The following is a 21462-nucleotide window of genomic DNA, read 5'->3' on the forward strand; positions in this document are numbered from 1 at the left end:
ACCAGCAGCGGAGCGCGCACACTTAACCGCCAAGCCACGGGGCCGGCCCTAGTCTTGTGACTCTTAACCATAGTACGATGGATCAGAGGCAAAAAGGAGGAGTGGAATGAGGCTAGCCAATCAGGAATTGGGCTAAATTTCCAGCCTATTTATCTAGCCCTTAGTAATCTAGAAAGAGAATGTGTGTACGCGCGCACGCATGCCAGAGAGGTTGGCTCTGTACAAAAGGTCAAGAAGAACCAATGTCATAGTTGAAACGCTTTTCTTTCACAAATTCCTAAAAATATAGACTTAGAGAAGACTCCTATCAGACACTAATGAAAGGAAACATGCTAGTCCTCTTTCTTTATCCATAAACAGGCCATTTCCAAAACAGTAGCAAGAGCACAGGAATCTCATTTTAAAAAGACTTTTTTCCATGGCCTGAGACAACTTTCATATACAGAGTGCTTGAGTGAAAACTGAACACTGCTTTTAGAATCAGAAATTTAAAAACAACTAAGATGTATGTAAAGGGAACAATTTTGATAGAAAAGAATACAATTTTTTAAAGAAAGACAACACATAGATGATGATAAAACATAGAATGCTGGTACACATTTATTCTTTTATTGCTAAACATCAAATGCCAGCAACTATGGCATCTTCAAGTTAAATCCTAAGAATGAATTACAGAACAGTCGAAAGATTTATAGAAAAAAATACCTGTGCACCATTATTATGTGGACATTCAATAAATACCATAGGACAAACTAATGACTGAGAGCCACATACCCATGAAGCAGATGTTCACAATTTACCATTAGAACAGACAATGACCTATAAGAGCGATTATCAAAAAGTCAAGTTTAACTGCATGTCTTTTCAAACTGAGATGCTAAAAAGAATATATACATTCTTTATAGATTGTAGGTGATTTAAAAAAACCCTCAAAAATGTAAACAACACAGAGTAGGAACACTGAAAATAAAATTTTACTGTTGAACAAAGTGACATCACAAAGAACACTTTCTTCAAATCCTCAAAATAATTCATTTTTCTAATCGCTCCTCAGAAACCAAAATGGATTATTTTCATAAAGATGGTAATATATCAGGGACACAAAGACCTTCCAAGTTATTTTTTTATGTTAACATATATTTACAGTAAATATTCAATAATACTTTTTACAACTTACTTAAATAGAAACATGCTTTTCTAATGCATAAATAACACCAATCATCATCCATTCAATCGCATTTATTATTTCTGATGTCTCATGCACTGTGCCAGGGATGCAGAGATGAGCATGACACGGTCCTTGCTCTAGAAGTACCCACCATCAAGCTGAAGAGACAACATGTAACATTTCCTTTTTTACACGATGAGGCCATTTCTATACAAATGGGACTGATCTGCTCAATATCCTATTAGAGTGGTTCCCAAATCCTGACCCTATGGAGCAACAGACCAAGGCGTTGAAAAGCTACAAGAAAATGAGGTGTTTGCTTTTTTTCTCACCCAGAAAAAGTTAATGGGTAGGACTTCCTCTATTAAAATTTCTCAGTTTTTAAAAAACTGACCTGCACATATACAACATTTTCATTAGTAAACTCCTTAGTTCATGTAATCGAATTAATTATGTAAGTACTTCATGGCATTCCCCAAGCTCTGAACAGGTCTGAGCATCACTCTGCTAACACACTTGGATCTTGATTGACTGTCTGCCTAAGAATCGAACAAATGCCTTTTTCCTGGGATAAACCAATAATTTGCATGGTTTTAGTAATGGTAATAACTGATGACCTTGAGTCATTAACAAAAATGTTAAAATTATATTTACTGTATAATTTCTGTTTAAGAAAGCAGACAACTTTTTAATACAATCTAAAGAGTTTCTTAAAAATGATTAAAAAGTTTTAGTGCCTAAAGAGCAACTCAATGATCTGAAAAAGGTGAACCCCGTGGAATAGCTCATTTAGTGAAGAAGTTGGACACATGACTGTTAATGTTTGAGTGTATGAGAGAAACACATATTTTTCATCAAAGAAATGACACGCTCATACACTTCTAAGACCAATAGTTTCACAGTGGCTTGTTGACCTCCCAGATCTCCCAGGGCTGCATCTCCAGTACAAAAGACCTTGAACTAGGTGGGCTCTTTCAGGCTTGAGTCAGTTCCCAGGCTCTGGCAAATCCAGGTTTGTACTCACTTGTAGCCGTTCTCCCTGTACTACCAAGTCTTCCGTGGACCCACAGAGGTAGCTTACGGGAAAGATGGAAAGCAAGGACTAGGTGTTTAATTACCCAACACTTTGAAAGATGGGACCCACTGGTGAGGACAGAGTATGGTTCAGGGCTTAAGGCAGTTGCTTCTTGAAGACAGGAACCCAGGAGCTAGCCCCCAGATAGGCACAGCAGCACAAGAGAAAATGTCTACCCTGGAAGGGTTCCAAGCTTCAAAGCTCTATAGAGAATGGGAACCAGGACTGCAGAAGGTCCTGTGATCTGTCTTGTGATTTGTCGGAAGACCCGGCTCAGTTCCGAGGTTCAGCCCTAACTGCCTCAGCTCACATGCTGCAGGTAGGAGACACTTTCTGGAGCTCACTGAGAATGTCAAGGCTAGTGCTGCTTTATGAGGGTATGCGGATACATTATCAAAGAGGCAACTCTTGTGAGGCAAAACATGTCTCAGGATATTATAGGCCCCACTTACTACTTTGTTCACTTATTTGGCATCATTTGACAAAGATTTTCCCTTTCGTGTCAGCAGATTCTTTTATAGACTTTTATTAATTTAATTATAATCAGACCTCAGTTGTCAGAGTATAAAATAATACACTAATAAATTTTAAAATACTTTTCAAACAAGACAAAGGACAAGAGATATAGGCCAAGAAAATGCTCACCTTTCCATTTGGCCAAAGTCTGGTAGCCTTCATATCTGGATTAATGATGCTTTTTCAAGAAGTTTTCCCCAATTAATTCCACCCAATTCTGTTTTCCTTTACATTACTTCAACACAGTATATAGTCACACAAAAATGGTTTAACGTGAATTTACATTTGTTTAGAAATTGTTCCACAAGCTCCTGAAGTTTGTAAGTTCAGTCTTTAAAACTAGAATGTAGTCAGGAACTATGCCTTTTATTTCTTCTCTTTATCCCCTATCCCAGAGTTTGGATACTCTGATATACGAGGAGTTTAAAGTTGTTGGCTAAAATGTAATTTTAAGGAAACACTTTATGTTTAATATCAAGTAAGGTTTTCAATATTGTATACTGTAACTCAAAGATTATGTCAGATGAGTGCAAATATTACCGCGCTGTAACCATCCAGAGTCCCAGGGTCACATTGGCAGCCAAAAGTATACTGCCACCAAGCAAGATGAAAAATCCTATCAGATCTTTGACATCATTGTCTCCAATCACTGAGGTAAGGGTAGCATCCAGAAAAGAGTTTAAAATCCACTGTCCATCCAAAGCAAAGCAGGGTACTGCATTAACAATAGCCAGAGCTCCTGAGAGGGAAATCAGGTACCTGGGTAAAATCAGTTAAGGAGTCAACTGTGAGATGTGAGTGGAAACCACATTTCTGGAAGTCAGAAGAAGATATTTTATTAGGACTGGATTTGAGATTACAGTTGACTTCCCTCTTTTCTTTAAATCTCTGCCCACCAGTACAGGCCATTCCTTCTTAGATCTCTACTATTTAAAACAAATGATTTGTATTATTTCAAAGTTCAAAAACCTTGACTCGAAAAATAAAGGCCAACCACTGGCAAAATAAGGCAATCAATAATGAATCCCTAGGAAGACTAAGTCTTTCTAATCCTTTAATGATACAACAAGGGAAGGGAATATGGCAGGAACAAGAAATAAGGGAAAATTATTTTTTGATCCTTACAAAGTATTACCTTATATTAGGAAACATAAAGATTTTGGCCCCTTGAACTCTATTTTACTATCATGTATAAGGATATAACATAAATATGTAACATAAATATATATTATAACTCTATTTTATTGCCATCTATAAGGTTATAGCATAAATCTCCCTGAAACAAAGCTGCAGCCTACAAGGTAGAATCTTGATTGTACACATTTTTTAGTAACTGGTCATTTGTTTTCTATTTTACTTTTTTGAAAATCATTGAGGAAAGAAATGAAAAAGATTTAAAAGTGACAAAAATAAAGAACCCTCCCAAACTGTTCAGTTTATTCAAATTCTACATAATGATCAGTGTTTTAAAAATTTCATCTTTTATATGCAAACATAATATGCTAAAGAACACATGAGATTTTGTCCTCTGAATTGCTATTTTAGTAGTGGAAACCAGTTTGATCTCCCTTACGCATTCATCCATCTGGTCAGAGCTAACAGGCTCAGAAGGGTTGGAATTCACCACCTCATTAGTAGTTGAAACTTTCATCCTTTATAAAATTACTAAAAAGGTTTTAGATCTGTAAATTCAACTCTCAATTTGTATTCTGGGTTCCTTCCATTCCGTATCTTAATGTTTCTCCCTTCCTGATCACTCTCCTCTGACTTTTTTCCCTTCTGGGTACAATCTGATCTTTTCAACTTTAAAGTCTCTTTTTCAGTTGCTAGCAATTAATTGATACTTGTAAGGTCTAAGCATGCTCTACTTAAGGTAAGACTGATCAAGTTCCAAGTAACATACTTTTAAAACATTTTCCACACCAGAAAGGATACTTGACAAATGTCTCCACAACCACAGGCAGATCTATGCTTAGAAAGTTGAAACGTGGGATAAAACTGGTGATACTCACTAAAAAAGAAAAATAAGAAATAATGTATATTATTCATACAGATAAACAACAGCACTACGAATGTTACCATATGGTCAAAAATTGGACTAGCCTATTAAATTGGTTGAGAAAACCCTTCCCAAACATATCCAGGCAGGCTATATGCCCCACATATAAAAACAATTCATTATTCTAGAAGATTTAATAAAAATAGTGGAATACAGAAATTCATGTCCCAGTGTGTACTTACATTTTGAGGTAAGACTAAGATAAGACTGACTATATACCAAGTATGACTACCAAATACAGAGACTGACTTAAAAAACACACTAGAATTTACATCAAAAGAGTCCTTACCCTTTCAAAGAGGTATAACCTTAAAAACACATTCAGTCCAAGTATTATGCCACTTAACCTCTTTCTGGTCTTGTTTTTTTCTTCATTGCTAAAACAAGGATTAAGACTAGAGAACTTGTTTTTTTTTGGTAAGGAAGATTGGCCCTGAGCTAACGTCTGTGGCCAATCTTCCTCTTTTTGCTGAAGAAGATTGGCCCTGAGCTAATCTCCGTGCCGATTCTCCTCTATTTTGAATGTGGAACGCTGCCACAGGATGGCTTGATGAGCGGTGCATAGGTCCCCACCTGGGATCCGAACTTGTGAACCCCGGGCCACTGAAGCAGAGCGTGCGAACTTAACCACTATGTCACCGGGCCGGCCCCAAGACTAGAGAATTTTTAAGGTCTCTTCTACTCTGTGGAATCCACAGTCCTGTTTTTGTTCAAAACATTTAAAAACTCTCCTGTAATTAGGTAGAACCCATAGTACATATTTCTGAATTACCCTAAGAGGGGATATTTCTTCATTTGTTGAGGATGTATCTAATATTTGCACTCTAGAGTCATTTAGTGCCACACTAATAAATAATGACTGAGGCTGTATCTGAGGATATGACTATGAAGCAATGAGAGTCTTTTTTGAAGAGTAACATAAAACTCACATGTCCATCAACTGATGAATGTATCAAGAAAATGTCCATACAGTGGAATAGCATTCGGCCATAAAAAGGAATGATGTACTGACATGCTACAACATGGATGAATCTTGAAAACATGCTAAGTGAAAGAAGCCAGTCACAAAATATCCCATTTATATGAAATGTACAGAACAGGCAAATTTATAGAAGCAGAAAGTAGATTAGTGGTTGCCAAGGGCTGGAGGGTGTTGAGGAGAAATGTGGAGTGACTGCTTAATGGGTATGGGGTTTCTTTTTGGAGTGATAAAAATATTCTGGAACTTGATTGTGGTGATGGCTGCACAACTCTGAATATATTAAAAAATACTGAATTGTACACTTTAAAATGGTGAATTATATGGTATGTGAATTATATTTCAACTGTTATAATAAAAGAAACATAAGAAGATTTTGTACAACAAAATGAGTTAGACTATATGATCTTCAGCCATATGGTGAAGCTATATATTTAGTCCAATCACGTTGCCACGCTGAAACAACTATGCTGGCCTGGTTTTGAAATTATATTCAGATAAAATTCATGTGTCATGCACAAATTACCTTATAATCCTATTACTATGATTCCTGGCATTCCCTGGGGTATGCTGCTCTTGCCACTGTTTTGGGAGCTTGGATAAATTTTAAAAACTCAGAGAATATCTGAGAGATCATCTATGTGACCTTGGCATAAATGGTAGTGAAGGAAAAATGTGTTACCCTTCATAGGCAGACATGGGATTCAGCTCCTCTTTGCTTTAAATTTGGATTATTTCTCTACTGCCTAAATTTCATTTAACACTTAAGAACGAGTTAACAAGACTTTGAAAAGTGATCAAATTTAAAATAAACAAAACTAATGCAAGGATTTGTACTGTGTTTCTACCACTGAGAATATATGCCACCTTAACGATTTTTTGAGGGTCTACCACAATAATACCTACCTGTGTAGTGAAGGTGTAGTGGATGTCCTACGTACAACATATCGATTTGAGGCGGGTGTTTCACTTTTATTAAACGAGTATGAGTTTCCAAAGAAGGTATTATACAGAAACTTGAACTTGAGCTTTTTTTACAATCTTTATTGGTTCTACAAACTTGGGTGGCTTCAACTGCTTTCCGGGCAGGTAGACATGTATGCTATGAATAAAATATTAATTAGTCAATACTATTAACAAGAAGAACACCAAGTTACATTCCTTCAATATCTTTCATGTCACCTAGCATATTAGAAATGAAGTTCATATAAAAGAAATGCCATTTATGTGCACCTACTATAAATTAGATTCAAGTATTCCACTTTGGCCAAATAAGATATTACCATTATAAATTTTTAAAGATTCTCAGATGAAACGTGACATGTGAAATGTAGACATTTTAATAAAATGATACAAAAGGGAGTTTTCATAGATTCCATTTTAGTTCTATGTGTGTATATGCTTATTTTCTAATAATTATATCAGACAAGCAAGACTGCTTCAGGGACAACTTACCAAACGCTTATTAAAATTATTTCTGTAGGAAAAGCACACATCTGTAAGGCTGTGATTGTTACAACATTCAGTCGAACCATCTAGCCGTTTGTATGCTAAAGAGAAATAGTTTATTAGAATCCATCATAAAAAAAGAGTCCATTATACAGAAGTACACTTGTAATAAAAATTTTGCTTTCAAGACAAAAAGAGTAAGGAAAATGCATATGAATTAGGAAATAAATGCATAATTGAGAGTTCAGCTTGCCGGCTACTCGCTGCAGTCTGATTTTACATTATAAAGAGAGATACGTTCAATTTGAAATCAAGAAGCAGCAATTACCCTAGGTTAGCTGTCTTCATATAAACTTACCAACTATAAAGCTGGAGTTCTAGGGTCTCAGCTAGTCAAGCACAAATATTTAATGAGCCACTATTTGATGCTCTAATGCCGCTGATCTACTATCACTACCGAGCTCCTGTGCTGTGGTGTTCGCAGAGTGGGCCAGAGGATGCCTAGGAGACTCTCATCCCTAAGGACATCCCTATTATATCAAATATCTATCCCACCTCCAGGCTTACCTTGGGGCTTTTCCCATAGAACCAGGTCAGCCCAATTTCACCCCACAGATGTGCACATATTTGCCTGCATACCAGTAATGCAGTTACCATTTTTGGAAGACAACAAAAACAGGGCAACTGTTTATTCCCATTATTCATTTATTTTTTCAAGTTCTTTGGCAGACTGCTTCACTTATATCTAGGGCAGAATAAGGAAGCTAAATCACTGATACAGGCGGGACAAAAAATGATTTCCATGTATTTATTTTGGAAGGTTTCCTGCATGCAGCACATCAAACCCATAAAGCAAAAATTGACGTGTGGCAAGGACCAATTAAACTTAGAGTCTTATATATACATATTACCATACTCAGATATGCTGAAGCAGACAGACTCAAGAGTAAAGTTATCTCTGATTTCCAGTACCACAAAAAACTTTTATTACAAGAGTGTCTTCAGGGCCGGCCCCGTGGCTTAGCGGTTAAGTGCTCATGCTCTGCTACTGGCGGCCCGGGTTCGGATCCCGGGCGCGCACTGACGCACCGCTTCTCCGGCCATGCTGAGGCCGCGTCTCACATACAGCAACTAGAAGGATGTGCAGCTATGACATACAACTATCTACTGGGGCTTTGGGGGAAAAATAAATAAATAAAATTATTAAAAAAACAAAAAAAAACAAGAGTGTCTTCAGGGGCACTAGCATGAAAATGTTAGTTGATATGCAATGTGATTTTATAAGGATTTTGTATTTCATCCAAAGGTTGTTTGTTTTTAAATCTTTTTTTTTTTTTTTTTTTTTTTTACTACATTATTTGAGGAAGACATCTTGTATTGGTTAGACTGGATCTCCCTAGCCACGCACTGTTGCTCTCTCTCCCTGGCAACACAAAGTGAAGAACAAAAGAGACGAAGCAAACTAACAGATGCATCCATTTCTCCTCTGCAATGGCTAGTTGTGTGGGTAGTTTTGTTTTGCTTTCTTATCGTAACTGAACGGATATTTAAATCCTGGGTGATGAGTAATATTTAAAATAGGAAAGGAAACTGTAAACACCTAACGGCACAGACAAACCTGTGCTTATAATCACTCGTCAGCCCTAATCGTAAAGTATATGGTAAAAAGTTGTTTAGGATTTTTTTTAATCAATCCAGGCTAAAACCCTCAGTATTCTCCCTGATCAGCTGCCAAGTCCCACTAATTTTTACCTCCCCATTATTGTTCTCCTTATCTATTCCCACCTGAGTGTAGACACTAATTCCTCCTCACCTGACCCATCTGAACAGTAAGTCCTAGCGCATGGTTTGTTTACCACCTAGCTCTCATACGCAAAGCTGTCCTACATACCGAATGCTTCAGATTAACCTTCCAATGTACAACTCTGAGACTGTAGCGCCTCTAATCTGAAATTTCCAGACTCTGCACTGCTCCCAAATAAATTCTAAACTCAATAGCCTAAAATGTAAAGATATCCACTTTTTTAAATCACCTTATCTCATACTCTTGCTGAACCAAATGACTAGCAGTTCCCTGACCACCTTCTAGTCTATGGTCCTGAGGTTCATTTCTATCTTGGCATCTTGAAATTAAACTCACTGTTGAAGCCTATCTCAAAAGCTGCTGCTACGAAACCTGTCCTCATCTCAGTCAAGACTGACTGCCATCAACTTTCACAACTCCCAATATTTCCTGTCATTACTTACATTTGTACTGTAATTGTACTGTAATAAAAGGTAATAAAAGGAAAACTCCAAGAATCTTCTCCACATATTTTGAGTATTCAGATTGTTTTTATGCCCAAATCTTCTCTGGTCTGTTTCCTTGATTAGACTGTGTGCTCCTTGAGGGAAAGATTTCTCAGTGTCTTATATAAGGTGGATTACTCAATATACACTGAATATGTAAAATGATGTTCTATGCTACTTGCCTTTGTATCGGCAATTATTTTTAAAAATTTATATCTGATGCTTGATCACTAACTTTTCTTGGAGGATCATATACAATACAGAACTGAAAGTCAAGAATTTGATATCACTGTTGATACAGCATTTCTGGTAACATAAACGCTTAAAGGTGCCAAGCAGATACCAAATAAAGGAGGTGGATAGTGTATGGCAAAAACAGGAAGTGGTGGGGACTGTGATGAATTAAAAAATATATACCCTGTTCTAAGGGGTTAGCAGCCAGGCCACTTAACTTGGGGCCCAGATTCAAGAGACCATCCATTTTATTCTAAGAGAAATCAGAAATCTGGACCCTCATGTGAAACCCCTTGAATTTTAAATATTGGCAGCCATTTAAAAATTTTAAAAACACTGTGCAAGCCAAACAAAATACATCCCCTGAAGCTGGACTTGGCCTCTAGGCTACTACCAATTTGTGACCTCTGGGTTATGGCTTCTTCCTATGCTGATTATTCCAACCAAAACATAAATCCATGGCTGTGGCTGCCCTCACAAGATTAAGTACCTCTTGACATACAGAATTTTTCAATAAAGAGCTAAATATTTTGTTACCATGTAAGAAGTAAACTTGATATTTCCCTGTTTATCAATTTAAAAAAAGTTGTAGGTTTAAAAAAATATTTTTATTTATTTATTTTTAAAGATTTTATTTATTCATTTTTTTTCCCCCCAAAGCCCCAGTAGATAGTTGTATGTCATAGGTTCACATCCTTCTAGTTGCTGTACGTGGGTCTCGGCCTCGCGTTGGACGGAGAAGCGGTGCCTCGGGGTGCGCCCGGGATCCGAACCCGGGCCGCCAGCATCAGAGCGCGCGCACTTAACCGCTAAGCCACGGAGCCGGCCCTAAAACAATATTTTTAGAATCTTTTCTACCGGGTCACGTTAAAGGACACGTCACTTAACCCATTTCTGTGACACAATTCTTAATATGTAAGATGGGGACGTCACAGATAATTTTCACATTAGTATACTGCTATCAAGCATGAAAGGCCAATCCAATTCTACTTTGGAAGGAGCATTCAAGACTGCAACAGGAGGTCCCAGAGGCATTCATGGGTTCAATTTCACTTTAGGAGATTAGAATTGCCCCTTATATCTCCCCAGACTGGGAAACAATTAGGAAAATTAAGACCAGATCAGTTTCATAATTACACTACAGGGAGAACCTGCATATTCTGAATATACCCTAAGATGGGCCTTAAGATACTCATAGAAATAGTCTAGTCTTCAAAAGATGGTCTAGATCAGAGGTGATTTTTGAATAAGGCTGGAGAGAAGAAACTTTTCCAATCTATAGTTCGTAGTCCCCACTACTTTCTATATCACTAAAATGAACTGAACAATTTTCTTAACCTAGCTTAATAAATATATAAATGTAGCTAGAGCTCCAACACAGGGAGGCAAGACTATTTATTCTTAGTTCTACAGTAGACTTTATACCAGCATCATCTAGTAAGAAGTAGTTAAAAAATTATAAACACATACACACACACACACACACACTCTCTCTCTCTCTCTTCAATTTAGGATAGCAAAGAAACCTTGGATCATAACTTGATGTTCACAATGCAAAAGCAGACACTTTTTTTCCAAACAGAGAAGATTTGGGCATAAAAACAATCTGGGTACTCAAAATATGTGGAAAAGATTCTTGGAGTTTTCCTTTTATTATCTTAAACTAGGTCAGCAAAGGTCTTTTCTCATTTCAGTTAGAGATATGTAAGACAGGACAATATTCCCATTGCCAGGCAGTTAAGGGCATATACCCTTACCTCTTTTGAATAGGAATATAGGCTGTTCAAAGGGGTGCCTGAGTCTGGGCTCACAGCTTCATTTTAAGGAGCAGTTGCCTTTAGTATTTAATCTCATACTCCTTAAAATGTAGTTCAAATACTGGACTTGTTGAGTACAGTCTTAATTACTCAAAACAATGCTTTAAGGAAAGAAAAAAGGAATTTAGCTTTATGCATAGTATATGAAATGAAGATTGTCCCCTCAAACTAAAGAGAAAGGCTGTGGGGCCGGCCCTGTGGCATAGTGGCTAAGTGCGTGTGCTCCGCTGCTGGTGGCCCAGATTCGGATCCCGGGCACGCACTGATGCACCGCTTGTCAGGCCATGCTGTGGCAGCGTCCCATATAAAGTGCAGGAGGATGAGCACAGATGTTAGCTCAGGGCCAGTCTTCCTCAGCAAAAAAGAGGAGGATTGGCATGGATGTTAGCTCAGGGCTGATCTGCCTCACAAAAAAATAAATAAATAAAAATAAAATAAAATAAAGAGAAAGCCTGCAAGATATTTGTCAGGAAAATAGTCCGCCCAAAAAAGCCAGACTAGTTCTTGTCTGTAACTTTTAGTTCCATTCAAATCACTAAGTGGCATATGGACACTCAGCAATCCTAAAAGCAGAGGCTTGAATATGAATGGGGGAAAAGTTTTTGTTTTCAGTTCTGACCCAGAACGAGACCAGAGATCTATTCAGGTGCAAAGGGCTCTAAGCCCTCACCCAGTGTTCTTTTTGGGGCTTCCTGAAAAGGCCATTCAATTTCCAAGGAGTGTATGGGACCAGCTCCTAAGGCTTGCCCACGCACCAAGTACAGAGGTGGAAGTAAACCAGCTTTGGCTCTTGTTGGTGATGTTCATCATAGTTTAGTATGTTAGTGTTTAAAAATCAAAAAGGAGGGCCAGCCCCGTGGCTTAGTGGTTAAGTGCGTGTGCTCCACTGCTGGCGGCCCTGGTTCGGATCCTGGGCACTGGGCACGCACCGATGCACCGCTTCTCCGGCCATGCTGAGGCCGCGTCCCACGTACAGCAACTGGAAGGATGTGCAACTATGACATACAACTATCTACTGGGGCTTTGGGGGAAAAATAAATAAATAAATAAATAGTTTAATAAATAAATAAATAAAATAAAAATCAAAAAGGAAAGGATTAACAGAAGAAAAAAGCAGGTCCTAACAATTTCATAAAATGTATAGTCATTTCAGGTACATTAACCACATTTTTCTAATTTGCCATAAATCTACCTGTTATTATTTTAAGGAGACCATCTAGTCTGCTTAATTAACACCTTAATTAATTAATATCTTAGGGAATATCTTTAAAAATTTAATAATACACCTGGGAGAGTCCAGGTATGACATAATGCCAGAAATGATTGGTTGGGACAGCTTATGGGTACTTCCAGGGTCGGATCTTTCCAAGGTGACTTTATTGTTTTGAAGCGGTATAAATTCTTAGAATTTTAATTATGTATATTGAATTCCACTCTAAATTGAGTATGAATCACTTCTGGATTGTTGGCCACCTTGTATTATCATATCTTTCCCTTCTATTCATAATGAAGGATAACAAAGGTACCTAGATACATGTAAAATACTATCAATCCATAGCTTGCTTAAATGTCCACAGCCCCAGTGGTCAAGTCTGCCATTAAAATTAATCTAGTATATATTTTAAGTTATATTTACAATCATTAAATTTTTATAAACTGGCTAAGTATATGCACTCCATTTAAAAATGGTTAAATGGGGCCGGCCCCGTGGCTTGGTGGTTAAGTGCGTGCGCTGCGATGCTGGTGGCCCGGGTTCGGATCCCGGGTGCGCATCGAGGCACCACTTCTCGGTTCATCCTGAGGCCGAGTCCCACATACAGCAACTAGAAGGATGTGCAGCTACGACATACAACTACCCACTGGGGCTTTGGGGGGAAAAATAAAATAAATAAAATCTTTAAAAAAAAAAAAAAAAAAAAAAAAAATGGTTAAATGGAGGTACAGGTTTATCAGATAAAGTCAACATGTAAAATCAACATGTATCCTAATACAGTCGCTCCTAAGGAGATGAACTAGATATTGAAGAATTATTTTGGGATTGATTTTTTATTAGTATGGAAAGAGTAATATCTGCTTTAGGTTTTTAAACAAATACCTCCAAAATATAGCATATGACCCATAACAGTGAAATACTCGAAAAGTTAATAAGGAAAAGAGTTTCAGAGTATCTCAGGGAAAATTTTCATTTCCAATTTGTCTGACAGAAAAAGGACAAAATCTTAAACATCTGAAATGCAGATATTCTAAATAAAACAATCCTATTGGAGAAAACTTTATTTGATTACTGTGTCATTTTGGCTTTTGTAATTCAATACAGATTATACCACATTTAGAGAAGCTGGAGGAAAATGATAAAAGACTCAAGTAGTATGAAATAATGGATTATTTCTCTTACAGAAGAACACATTGTGGGTTACGTACCAACCTTCTGTCATGTGAAATGTTTTGGAAGATGGTAAGTGGCTCTTGAAAATAGGGAAAATTTACAGGTATTTCAACCTTAAAGCATGAAGTTAGCCCACTGACCAATCTTATCACCACAAGGGAGACAACCAGACATTGTGTGCCTCCTGACATGATACAACAGAAAGTACTATCTATGAAGTATTTTTGCCCCCTTACCCCCTCAATGGATCCTGAATCTAATCAAGCCTCTAGACCTAATTACTGTTTACAGAAAATTTGGGGGACATCTGAACATGTTAATGACATTATGAGGATAAGATATAATCAGACGGGCAAGCCTGGTGGCGCAAGTGGTTAAGTGCATGTGTTCTGCTGCGGCGGCCCGGGGTTCGCCGGTTTGGATCCTGGGTGCACACTGAACCACCACTCGGCAAGCCATGCTGTGGTGGCGTCCCATATAAAGTGGAGGAAGATGGGCACCGATGTTAGCCCAGGGCCAGTCTTCCTCAGCAAAAAAAAAAAAAAAAAAAGAGGAGGATTGGCAAATGTTAGCACAGGGCTGATCTTCCTCACCAAACAAACAAAAAAAGATATAATCAGACAAATCCAGAATATAGGAAATTCAACAAAACAAATGACAGTTTCTTCAACAAACAAATGATATTTCAAAAGAAAAAGTCAGGGGGAATTGTTACAAGTTAAAAGACACTTAAAAGACATACCATTCAACTTAAACAAACCAAGTATCTAAAGAACAGCTAGGGAAAGGTGAATACCAACTACATATTAGGAATTATTGTTAATTTTGTTAGGTGTGATAACAGTACTGTGGTCATGTTTAAAAAGCTGTCATCTATTAAAGACATGCTGAAGTTTATGGATGAAATGATGGGATGTGCTTTAAAATACTTCCCCCAAAAGTGGGCTGATTAGATGAAAAAATTGGCAAAATGTTGATAATTTGTGAAGCTGGGAGAAGGATGCATGAGGTTTCATTTATACTACTTTCTTGACTTTTATGTATGTTTGAAAAACTTTTACAATAAAAAGTTCTTAAAAATGGGTTATACATGGAAGATCACATTTGAAAAATATTTTTAAAGATCAGTTCTTACTACTTGGCCGTTGTCACACACAGTACTTTAGTAAAGTTATTCTTGATTATTAATCATATTTTCTAACCCCCAATAGATGTGGACAAGTATCCAGGGCATTTCTTGACTTAAAGATATAGTCTGTGAGCATAATTTGTATTTTCCAACACTTTCAATTATTTGGGCTCCCATGTTTTTGTATAAAGAGTAGGGAGACTGATTTTTCAGAGCTGAGAGAACTAAAAAAAATTTGGCGGCTTCTGAGAATAAACTTGCTTCACCCTGTCACCTGCTACACAGAACAACAGATGTGACTTCAGGGGGTATTTTTGGATGCCAAGATGACTTCCTCTGGATGCCTGCCACATAAAATAACTCTACCTCAAATAGCTTTGGACATGCCACCATCCATAGAGCAGAGGGGTATTTAATTAGTGGAATTTAGTTAATTGGTTATGGTTGAGCTTGAATGCTGACTTAACACAAGTTTTTTTGAATGCAGAAAGAATTAGACACTAGAGTCCTGAAAGTCAAATATGATACTATGAAATTAGTAAGAAGTTCAACAGCAATATATAATAAAACATAAATATTAGCATCCAACTTATCGAGAAGAATGTTTACTAGTTTGGACCTATCATTACTTAACTGATTTGTTTTAAAGAAATTAGAACAAAATAAATCTATAGACATGGTCTAAGAACCGGGGAATTGAAAGTACTGCCACTTGAAGCATTGTATTATACTGAGGAAATATACACACCTCTAACTGGGAAGCTCAACTGCTGTAAAGTGGATGCACTTATACAGTAACCAATTTGGGGCTCATAGGCGATGGTATCTAGACATTCATTCCAATCTTGCACATTAGTAACAGGACAATCCTGTAAATGGGTGACAAGATCTCCCACAAAAAGGCCTCTGGGTCCAATGGCAGGTGAGTCCTTGGGAAGAGGGCAAAATCAAATGAGATAATGTGTGAAAACAAACTAAGATTAATCTGAGCAAATAATAGTTAAAGACACTGAGTTAATTAAGTAGAATATTTTGAATAATGCAGAAAACCCAGCTTTGACTCCAAGATGTATAGATCTGGAAAATTAACAAAACAAAACCCAACAATTATAGCTACTTTTCCTACTTCTCCAAGGTCTTGAATTTTTCGCAACTGAAAAAAAAAACCATTTGCCAACTGTTAAGATTAAAATGATAAAGTTTTCCCAAACTGCTAATTAAAATTTTTTGTGAAAGTAGTCAGAATGCCTTCATTTTCCTATATCCTCAATGGATAAAATTATAAGACAAGCCCTTATCTAAACACAGTCCCAAATATGCAGACGATACTGTCAGCACAGGAAATATGTGAGCCAGTTGCTCAAAAAGGTAATTTTCCTCTTCCCAAAGTCTGAATGGAAGACTTGACGCCATCATAGTAGTTACTGTCTAAGGGAGTGAAATACAGAGTTGAAGACATTAACTTAAACTCCCACAAAATGCTCTGGCTGGCTAGCCTAGCTTTCATCTTACTTACTTCTTAGGCGTAAAGACATTTGACTCAAAAGCAGAGTTATAAAAATAAACAGTAAAGGTAAATGATGCATTTTATCAACAAACTACAGGTAGAAAATCTTGGTACTATCTTTGTAATTCAGAACAGAAATAATTTTCAGTATTTTTAAAAAGCCAATGTATTTCACAAAACTATTTGTTCAATTTGAAAGGATTACAGTAATTTCTTCAAGAGAAACTGAACATTCTGTAAGAGGAGAACTTGAATAAAAGTTCCCGACATAAGATGCTAAGTGTTACATCACAAAATCCGGTGAAAGAATGCCCCAAGTAATCCATTATTTACCTCAGCAACTTCAGTGATAAGCACCCCGACTCCAGTGTAGTAAAATGGCAAGAGAATTACAGGGAGGAGAACAAGAGCTAAAATACCCAGGAGTGCAAGGACGAAATTATGCCAGATACCTGAAAAGAGAGAAAAAAAGAAATAAGCTCAATCAGGGGCAGGAATGATATAGGTATTTGGACTTCATGACACCTGGGCATTCTGGTAAATTAGTAAAGTAACCAGAAGAAGCTGTGAGGCAGATAGATCTTACTTATTAGTACAGCAGACAAATGTTCAGTTAGAGGCCTCTTCCATTTCCAATATTGAAATCTAAAATGAGCATGTTAATACTACAATACGAAAACCACATGCTAATATGATTTAACACTAATAGCATCTACATTCTATTATATATATACCTCTATGATATATATAACATGAACAGAATCAATATTTTCTACTTACTATACTCTCTTTTCCAAAAATGTATACAATATTAATTTAAACATACTTGTGATCTTTGAAGGGAACTTCAGAGCTATTCAAATAGAAGTTAAAAGGAAATAAAAAACATTCTTGCTGAACTGGGGTATGGAAATCCACATGGTACTTGCAAAAAGAGATTTTTTTTTAAGAATTAAAAAAATAGAGTATGTATCTTACATCATGTCACAGACTATAACCACCTCCACCATATATACAGAGATGGCTGGGTGAACTCAGTGGTGTGCTGGAGCCTGCTCCTACCAGCTTGCCACAACTGACTGTGTGCATCTCTTCCCAATTCCTCCTTCAGGGACTTCAGGTTGGCACTGTGAAATTGGCCATGGTGGTAGTATTTACGAGAGAAACCAGCATATACTACACATCAGAGCTCCCCACGTCCCCCTCCAGAGCCAGGTGTTAAACATTCACCAGCATGCCACTAGATAACCCCTCCCCCCATACCTATCCTTTCCTTCTTCTACCAGTTTTTCTCATGGGGCAGGGTGGGGGCACTACTAGCACTCTGAGCAGTGTGATTCTTAGTTGTGTAGGTCTGCCCCGTACATTACAGGACATTTAGAATTCCTGGCTCTATCCACTAAATGCCATTAGTGCTCTCCAGTCACTGAGACAACCAAAGAATGTCCCCAATCCTACACATTCCAAACGTCCCCAGGAGGGTGATAGCATCAGTGGTTGAGAACCAATGCTCTATAATTACAGAAATGTAACCTAAAGACATTTCCCAGACTCCCAGGAAGCTGAGTATGGTCATATGACAGTGTTTTGGGCAACAGGATGTGAGTGGAAGTGATGGGGATATCCCTGTCCTACTGGCTGGAATGTAGCTATGATGGAGCTAAACCTGAGTCCGTGACATAGAAGCTGCATGTTGGGAATAGTAGAGTTAACAATCAGAAAGAGCATGAGTCTCCCAAATCATAGAATTATCCTAGCAGTACTGAACTACTTGCATTTTGGAATGTTTTATGTGAGTTTAACCCACTGTTATTCTTAGCTATTACAGCAGCCAGATACCTAGCTAACACACGTTCCATGTACCATATTCACATTGTAAGATGTTCCTCCTTTTTTTTTTTTTTTTTGAGTGTTTTAAGTTGTTAAATTTCAGAAATATCCAGAGCAAGTCTAGTCCAGGACATATTGGGTAAATAATCTTTTCTGTTCTATACCTAGAGAGACTTTTAAAAGCACCAATGGTATCAAACTATTTATCAGAAACTATATTTTGCTTTTTCATTTATAATTTTATTTTTAATTCAGCTTTTCCCCCAACTCCTCAGGATTGCCCAGATGCTTGCACCCTCACTACCTCTCCCTTATCAGGATGATACCACCACTCAACCATGACTTTTCCCATCGAAACAACAGTGAGGTGGGGCACACAGCAGCATCGATACCTTGACTCTCTGGGCAGCCTCCTATCTCTTGTCAGGAATATAGCTGGTACCAGATCACCCCTCTAGATTCCAGATTTGCCCATGATGGCTAAGTGCCAATGAGGGTGATAGAACACACACATTTCCTCTATTTAAACAACCTCTTGTCCATTAATAATTTGTTTAGTTTATAAGTATACCAAAAGAATCTTTGTTACAACTTCTACTTTCTCTAGAGCAGAGTTTCTCAACAGTGGCACTATTCGCATTTGGGGCCAGACAATTCCTTGTTGTGGGGGGTCTGTCTTGTGCATTGTAGGATGTTTAGCAGCATCCCTGGTTTCTACCCACCAGATGCCGGTAGCACTCTCCCCGTTTTCTCTGTTTTCTAGCTATGGTATTTATACAGACAAGTTTTTCTCTTTAGAACACGAACTTTATTTTTGCTTTTTCTATCACATAACATGTACATATCGAGCATTAAAAAGTCAATATATACACAATATATTCTACAACTGAGCACCACTCTCTGACAGGCAAAGAAATCACACTAAACAGCACTTGGTAGTATCTGAGGAAAATAAAATGACTAAAATAGGTTTAAATTGACTAATACTATTAAGTCACATCTAATATTCAATACCACATAATTCAATGCAGCTAAAATAGTTATGCAAAATGTGTTAACATCAAAAAATACAACCAAAATTAACAGAGCAAACAAAACCTATGTAACTTCTTAAAACAGGGTAATACCTTACATATGCATGTAACTGTTCATTCTTGTTTTTCCAACTGTTTTTATATTTTTTTAAATTTTTTATAACTGTTCATTCTTTTAAAGAAAATCTGTAAGTAAAGTTATCAACCTCCAAAGAACCATACATAGAATTACTAAACATATTCCTAAAAGTATAAACATGAACATTTGGAAAATACAGAACTTTTTAAAATTGTAAGCAATAAGTGAACTTCATATTTAAAAGAATGTGAAAAGAAGTCCCATTTTTGGCACAGCTGTATAAAGAACTGTCTTTTCATGTGAAGTTCATGAATTATCCTCCTCCTCCTGGGTCCAAACTTTACACAAACATTGTTTTTCAAATGGTATTACACAACAAGACAGAGCATCTTAACAATGTTATATAATTACTTTTTTTACTTTTCAAATTTTTACTATTCTATCAAAACATGACCCTTAGATGTGTAGGAATCATTTAAAAAAATTCTTTCCTAGAAACAACATACTCTAAAAGAGAAGCATAATTATTTCCAGTCACACTCCTGAAAGATGTTTCCTGAGTTTGAGAAGGGTCTTCTCTCCCTACTGGCTGTTTTTGTTTTTAGCATGTGTTATGATATGAGATTTCAGGTTAGTTGACTGAGCAAACTTCTTATTACAACCATCGAAGGGGCAGACGTAGGGCCTGTCTCCAGTATGGATTCGCACGTGCGTACGCAAATTGAAATCCAGGGAAAAGCGTTTTCCGCAGCCTTCAAATATGCACTGAAAGGGCTTCTCTCCAGTATGCACCAGTTGATGTCGTTTTAGTTTTGAGCTCTCAACAAAAGCTTTGCCACATTCTGCACATACGTGGACTCGGGGACCATGGGTGTGCAGATGTTTTCTCATAGCAGAGCTATCCCTGAACATCTTTAAGCAGCCTTTATGAGGGCAAGCTATTGTTTTTGCAGCATCTTCTTTGGTTTTTTTTGGCTTCATTTTAGTAAATTCTGCCAGTTGTTTGGGATCTGAGAGGTCAACGCCAGGTATTCCTCCAGGAGGAAGTTTCTTCCCCGTCATGTACGCTGAGTAATCAGGAGGTGAGTTCTGTCCTTCTGGCTCATTGTCTCTTTCATCGCTTGTGGACCACATGGTGACGGAGAACTCACCCTCCAGGGTTTTGATCTGCACCTGCTTCTGCTCCCACTTCTTCCTGACAGTCTTGGAGCCGCTGCTGCTTCCGGCCTTGGCCTCGCTGCTGGTGTAACTCTTCTTATCGCTGGGCTTCTTGCCGCGGCTGCTGCGCTTCTTGCCGCGGCTGCTGCGCTTCTTGCCGCAGCCGTAGGCCGATGATGACGCGGAGGCTGCCAAGGAAGCCAGGGTCTGCTGGAAGTAGTCGTTCTCATCAATTGGGTCGGTCATCTGATTCTCGAGGTTGCTGTCTGATTCGTAGCAGCCCACCACTTCCTCCTGCGTCTGCACCATAACCATTTCCTCGTCACCTTGGTTCGGGTTGTTGATAATGAGCGGCTGCAGTGCGATCAGAGGTGGATGGTGGTGGCCGCCGTGGATCCAGTTGCCGCTGGTATCCTCGTACTCAACGGTTCCCATCGCCGTGGTCGCCACAGGGACGGTCTCCGCACAGATCTGGCGTACCTCCACAGGCATCTCCGAGTTTTCTGTGGCGATGTAGAGAGCTTCCTCTGAGGCCATGGCTGAGAGCTCCGCAGAAGCTGTGGCCACTGGGCAGCGTGTGGGTGACTGGAAGGCCGCGGAAAAGCAAGGCTGAGGGAGAAAAGCGCGAGCTCCGGAAGAAGACGCGAGCTCCACTGCAAGGTGCGGTCGGTTGAGACTGCAAACCCAAAAATGCGGAAGACGCGGGGGCTTCTGGGTACGCCTGGCGCATACGCATATGGATATGCCTAGCGC

At 38.2% G+C, this 21462-nt stretch overlaps 1 protein-coding gene across 3 annotated transcripts in view; it reads right to left on the bottom strand.

Moving 5' to 3' along the window:
* Window positions 1-587: 587 nt before the first annotated feature.
* LOC101405959 (membrane-bound transcription factor site-2 protease) overlaps window positions 588-21462 on the bottom strand; it is a 35503-nt gene continuing 14628 nt past the window's right edge. Inside the window, exons 6-11 of one of the 3 annotated variants that reach the window (XM_004435194.2) lie at window positions 16942-17060; window positions 15850-16030; window positions 7253-7347; window positions 6704-6899; window positions 4695-4770; window positions 588-3518 (exon numbers count right to left, since the gene is read on the bottom strand). In XM_004435194.2, the coding sequence (XP_004435251.1) occupies window positions 3296-3518; window positions 4695-4770; window positions 6704-6899; window positions 7253-7347; window positions 15850-16030; window positions 16942-17060 (890 nt within the window). In that variant the 3' untranslated portion in view covers window positions 588-3295. The other 2 variants (XM_087427454.1, XM_087427453.1) reach the window with 2 other exon arrangements.

The sequence above is a fragment of the Ceratotherium simum genome, chromosome X (assembly GCF_057802395.1).
Source record: "Ceratotherium simum simum isolate JZ-2026a chromosome X, ASM5780239v1, whole genome shotgun sequence".
NCBI lineage: Eukaryota > Metazoa > Chordata > Mammalia > Perissodactyla > Rhinocerotidae > Ceratotherium > Ceratotherium simum.